The sequence below is a fragment of the Crocodylus porosus genome, unplaced genomic scaffold (assembly GCF_001723895.1).
Source record: "Crocodylus porosus isolate Cpor-Errol unplaced genomic scaffold, CroPor_comp1, whole genome shotgun sequence".
Classification (NCBI taxonomy): domain Eukaryota; kingdom Metazoa; phylum Chordata; order Crocodylia; family Crocodylidae; genus Crocodylus; species Crocodylus porosus.
Genome location: NW_017728907.1, coordinates 63,988,573 through 63,994,329, shown reverse-complemented (window position 1 = coordinate 63,994,329; position 5,757 = coordinate 63,988,573). Strand labels below are relative to the sequence as shown.

At 41.1% G+C, this 5,757-nt stretch overlaps 1 protein-coding gene across 1 annotated transcript in view; it reads left to right on the top strand.

Annotated features, from left to right (window-relative positions):
- The first annotated feature begins 2,254 nt into the window (after positions 1 to 2,254).
- ZRANB2 (zinc finger RANBP2-type containing 2) overlaps positions 2,255 to 5,757 on the top strand; it is a 17,527-nt gene continuing 14,024 nt past the window's right edge. Inside the window, exons 1-3 of the mRNA XM_019531620.1 lie at positions 2,255 to 2,309; positions 2,426 to 2,534; positions 5,418 to 5,500. Coding sequence (XP_019387165.1) covers positions 2,446 to 2,534; positions 5,418 to 5,500 — 172 coding nt within the window. The 5' untranslated portion in view covers positions 2,255 to 2,309; positions 2,426 to 2,445. The remainder of the gene's footprint in view (positions 2,310 to 2,425; positions 2,535 to 5,417; positions 5,501 to 5,757) is intronic.

Below are 5,757 nucleotides of genomic sequence, written 5' to 3'. Positions count from 1 at the left end.
GCAGGAGGGTGCCACGCCATGTTAGCACCGGTGGTTGCACCAGTGCGATTCAGCAGATGAACCAGGCACTTTGCATCCAAATCCATAGCATCCAAACTGTTTTGTCCTGCTCTGAGCTTTGCAACAGACAAATTGCTCTATTGTGTTTCTATAATTAAACAAAACAAGTAAAAACAGGAAGAACTGGCATTTCCTGAGGATGCCTTGAACCTAAAACTGTTAAGAACTACTGTTATAAAGGCATTTTTATATGTGCTCTGGGACGACGCCAGACACTTTAATTGGCAAGCCATGCTAATTACAAGCTCCTGCACATCATGTGTTTCAGTGTCCCCACACTGAAAAAATGGCAGTGGGGCACTTTGGACTAAAGCTCATTGAACGTGTTTCATTTTTGAGCACCCCGCCACTATTTTTTCAGTGTGGGGACACTGACACATGGGACGCAGAAGGTTTCCCCTAGAGCGCGATTAATCGAGTCTGCTCTGACACACCAGATTTTCAGTGCATCAGAGCAGGCTACTCTCACGCCTATATGAGCCCTAAGGTGTTACCTTGCTCTGCTTTCTTCCTGACTTAAGATTAGCATGACTGACTATCTCTTTCCTAAGTGACAAAATGTTAGCTGAGGTGTCAAACTAGATTGTAAGAAGAGCAAATAAGTCCTGATCCCACAGCTTGTTCTTTACATGTGAGCATGGTCCCTGGGCCTTCTCAAAGTTCAGGTTAATGTCAGTGGGACTTTATATGAAATAAATCACAGGATCTAGGTCACAAGTTATACAGATAGGTACATATGGAAGTAGAGGTACACCAATACATCGGATCAGCACCAATTTAAAGCAAATAGGCTGTACCAGAAATTGGCCCGGTGTGGCTGATAAATGCCCATGCGTGCAGCCACAGTGCAGCACATAAGCAGTGAGGAGCAGACCTTGGCAGCATAGAGAGCTTTGTGCGGCTGCTAAGTCTGTTGTGGTGGAAGGGGAGGGAGGAAGGAAAGGGCATGGGAGGGCAGATCAGCGCCTCCCCATGGTGAGGGAAGAAGAGGGGCAGGGGCAGACTTTGCCTAGCTGGGACAGGGCAGAATGAAGCCATGGCTTGTCTGGGGGGCACAGGGGAGGGGTTGGCCCCCTCTGCTGCTTGTACCCCAGGAGGGCACGGGGCGGGGTGCCCCTGAATCTGTGTGGGGCAGGGGCAGGCTGCAGCTGAGGGTGCTACCCAGCTCTTCTCTGTGGGGGCTGGGCTTGGGGGTGATGAGAAGAGCCCCAGCTGTAGTCTGTGTGCCCCTCTGCCCCCGCCCCTGCCCAGACAAACCAAGGCTCTGCCCTGCCCTACCCTACCTGGGCAGTATCTGCCCCTGCCCCACTCCCTCCCTCACTGCAGAGGGCATTGAACTGCTCCCACCGCGCCCCTTCCCTCCCTCCTCCCCTTCCACCACAACAGACTTCCCAGCTGCACGCAGCTGTATCAGAAATCAAATCTGTATTGGCCAATATACCTCCTTAAAAATCGGCTATTGGTATTGGTCCCCAAAATCTATATTGGTGCACCCCTATATGGAAGTAAATTTCTACTATGAAACATGGAAGCTCTTCAGTCCTTTTTATAGTCTTGAGAATTGCTCGGTGTTTGAGATTTATATTTAAAGAGTTACATAGGTATCTAAATCAACATATTAAAGAAAAAATAATGACTTGTGCTAGATGTTTACAGTTATTCACTGTTACTACTGTGAAAGTGGACAACAATAAAATTGTTAATGCATTGGGATTTTTTTTCTGGTTTTTTTTTTTTTTTTTGGCAACAACAAAACCTAAATACACTATTTAAGCTAATTTTCCATCAGAAAATAACATTCTGACTCTTGCCAAGATAAAGTGTTCCCAGATAGTTTATGCAGTAATTCTACTTTAACTACAAGAATTAAGTTTATTAACATTAAAATCTTTCAAGTTAGGGAAACTTGCAGGCTAGTACAGAATGAAATTATTCAGATTGCAGAAGGCAAGGATCTCTTAGAATGGTATCTTTTATTGGACCACCTGTGTAACTGGGATAAAGTCAGACAAACTGACATTCTTTGATCAGGGAGCCAGGCACAGCATACTCAGGTTGCAAGAAAAAGAAAACTACAATACTATATTCTTAAATGTTTTCCGAACATTGATTACCACTTCCGTCCTTTTCCTGTGTTTAAAAAAAACCCAAATGAGTTGAGATGTGTTTCATGCAAATATATTTCCTTTGTTTCAGGTGTGGAAATGTTAACTTTGCTAGAAGAACAAGCTGTAACAGATGTGGTCGAGGTGACTATCTTTCCTGAATAGACTCTTCCTCTTCCCCTCACTCCCCCTAACATGAATGAAAAACTAAATCTATAAGAAATTGGTTTATTTCAAACTATTTTTAAATCTACTTTCAGAAAAAACAACCGAAGCCAAGATGATGAAGGCTGGTGGGACTGAAATAGGGAAGACACTTGCTGAGAAAAGCCGTGGCCTTTTCAGTGCAAATGACTGGCAGTGTAAAACGTAAGCCTAATTTAAAATAGTAAAATAATCTGTAGTGCGCATGTGATTCACTGGATTAAAGATAATGGTATCTTGCATTATGGTGCTGATGGAATCAAATAGCTGTGGCCTTTACTGATTAGGAAAGAGAAATTGGAGCCCTGAATTATAAGTGATTTTTAAGTGTTTTGTATGGTTTATCGTTAGATTAGCATTCATTTTAAATTTGTGTGCAGATCAACCAATATTTAATAAATACCTCTTTCTAAAGACAGCATGAGTTTGTAGTTAAGCATAAGATTCAAAGTTTTTCTTGCCAGCCTGCCTCAAACTGTCTGTTTGACTGTAGGACAGTTAGTTCACTGCTAAAGCCTGCCATATGTGAATGGATTTTTTTTTCTAACTAAGAGATGGGTATAAAACATACTTTATTATAGTTTTTTGAAGCATTATTAAATATTTGGAAGGTGTGGAAAAATAAGTGTTGAATACAGATAAATTCAGAGCTATTTCCCCCCCAAAATATTCATGTTTAAAATTTCAACCATTTAATTTTTTCTGAAAGTGTTTTTACAAAGGTGTGTTGGACCACACTTAATTTTGATTCAGTTTTTACAGTGTAGATTATTTTTACAGCCTGTGAAACCTTGTTACTACTTTTGATCCCCATTTCATAGATTCATAGATACTAGGGCTGCAAAGGACCTTGGAAAATCATTGAGTCCAGTCCCCTGCCCCTGGGGCAGGAAGTCAGCAGGGATCATAGGATCCCAGCAAGATAAACATCCAAATGTCTCTTAAAGGCAGTCAAAGTAGGTGCTTGAACCACCTCCGGCAGCAGTCTATTCCAAACCTTGGGGGCTTGGACAATAAAGAAGTTCTTCCTTATGTCCAGCCTGAAACAGTCACGGAGGAATTTGTGACCGTTTGACCTTGTCATCCCTTGGAGCGCTATGGTGAATAGACATTCCCCCAGATCCTGGTGAGCACTCCTGATAAACTTATGGGTGGCCACCAGAATACCCCTGAGCCTGCACTTTTCTAGGCTGAAGACTTCCATGGCTCTCAGTCTCTTATAATAAGGTCTGTTTTCCTGACCTCTGATCAGGCGCGTGGCTCTCCTTTGGACTCTCTCAAGCTTCTCCACATCCTTCTTGAATTGTGGAGCCCAAAACTAGATGCAGTACTCCAGCTGTGGCCTCACCAAGGCCAAGTACAATGAGAGAATGACATGCTGGGATTTGCTTGAGCAGTCACCTGTGGATGCAAGCCAGCGTTTTGCTTGCTTTACTAGCTGCAGTATCACACTGAAGGCTCATGTTCGTCTTGTGGTCAATCATGACCCCCAAGTCCCTTTCGTCTGTAGCACTAGCCAGCGTAGCACTGCTGAGCCTATAAACATGCTCCAGGTTTTTCCTCCTGAGGTGGAGAACCTTGCATTTTTCGGCATTAAACATCATCAGGTTCTCATCCACCCATTTACTGAGCCTAGGTTTCCTGAGTCCACCCATTTGCTGTATGTAACCCACAGAAATATTAACCCAGTGAAAGTTAATTACAATAAGTAAACAAAAACATTCTGTATGCAATTACAGGAACCTGCGTATGTCATAAAATTGAAATGTAGACCAGTCCAAGTATTTGGTAGACTTGGAATAATTGAGTATGCAAAATGTTTCTTATCTAAGAATTTGGGCTTCAAGTAGGGCTGCTAAGAGTTGTGTGGTGTGTGTACTCAAGAAAATAGGAGTCTCCAGTTGGCTTTTTTTTTAACCTTTGAAAGCTTTGTTCATTTTGCTAGCTTTCTGTCTTCAATCTCGTGCACTTTGAGGCAGATAGGTTTATTTCCTGGTGAGAGAGGACTAGAACAGCAGAAACTGATGTTTTTGTGTGTATGTGTTCAAGCATAGGTCAGAATCACTGGCATAAATGTTTTTGAGCTCTCTCACTTTACTCCAGACATTAGAAATGTAGTGACTGTAGAGTGTTTTCCAAAACTTGAAAGCTGTGGATTTGCTCTGTGACCATTAGTCTTCCTCTTCAGTCCTGTACATGCCACTTTCAAAGTAGTAGAAAGGGAAATTCAGTAACTATCGAATTTTACTTTAGTTTCTTTGAAAAATATTAAATGCTACATTGCCCTGTTTTCAAAGGGTTTTTTTTTTACTCCTCCCGTATACAAAAGGCTATATCCAGGGAGCATTTAAAACGAATTGAGTTCTGTAGTCATTCTGTCCTCAAGGGATGGCTATTACGTAGCCATTTGTTTTTTCTTCAATTTGTTCATGTAACTAGTAGACATTTTTTTCCGTCCCTAGAAAATGTTGACCTTTACTTTGTTTTAAGTAAATGTGCACTTTACAAGTGGCATTTGCCCCTTTGTGCCTATCAGATATCACCCATACTCTTCTATTTCTCTTTCTCCGTGTTGTGCTGCTTTTTCTGCCTTTGTTTACTCTTCAACCTCTATGGCCATTTTATTATCTAAGCACTCTTTCTTTATATATAAGGGATCCTGGAGGTTGTTACAGGTAAAATGACATTATTTAATCATATGAGACCAATCTTACTACTATTAAATGACTTGCTTTTTTGACTTTTGTGCATTTTATACCTATGCCTCCCTTGGGGCACTTTGGATTCACTACTGTGTCCGCATTCTGGCAGAATTCCCAAAGACTTCTTTATGTGCTGAAGTGCTGCAACATTAAGCATTACTTATATGGAGCTCCTTTTAATGTAGTGAACTAAAAACATGGGAAACTTATTTTAATTCACTTTCAGGTTCATTTTTGCTTGTTTTATTTTTTATCCTGCAGTGTTGCCTAGTTTTCAACCCCTTAAATTTGTAATAGGAATATGGTATTCTATACTTATGTTCTCTTTTTTTTTCCCCCTCTGGAGTTGTGGTAATGTGAATTGGGCCAGAAGATCAGAATGTAATATGTGTAATACCCCAAAGTATGCAAAGTTGGAGGAACGGACAGGTAAGAGTTGTTTGCATTTTAAAATACTTGAATGAACTTTTATAAAGAATTTGTTCAACAGAAGAATAGATCTATTCTTTTTTTGTAAGCAAAGCACAAGCAAAAGCTAAGCAGTGGCATTTTCTGAGGTGCCTTGAGTCCAGAAAGGTTGAACAGCAGTGAACTATAGGGTCCATCTAATCTAGAATTATAACTATCAGGAATAGGTTACAACAGATTTCTAGTGTGAAGTGTGGACTGGACTAGAACATTTGTGA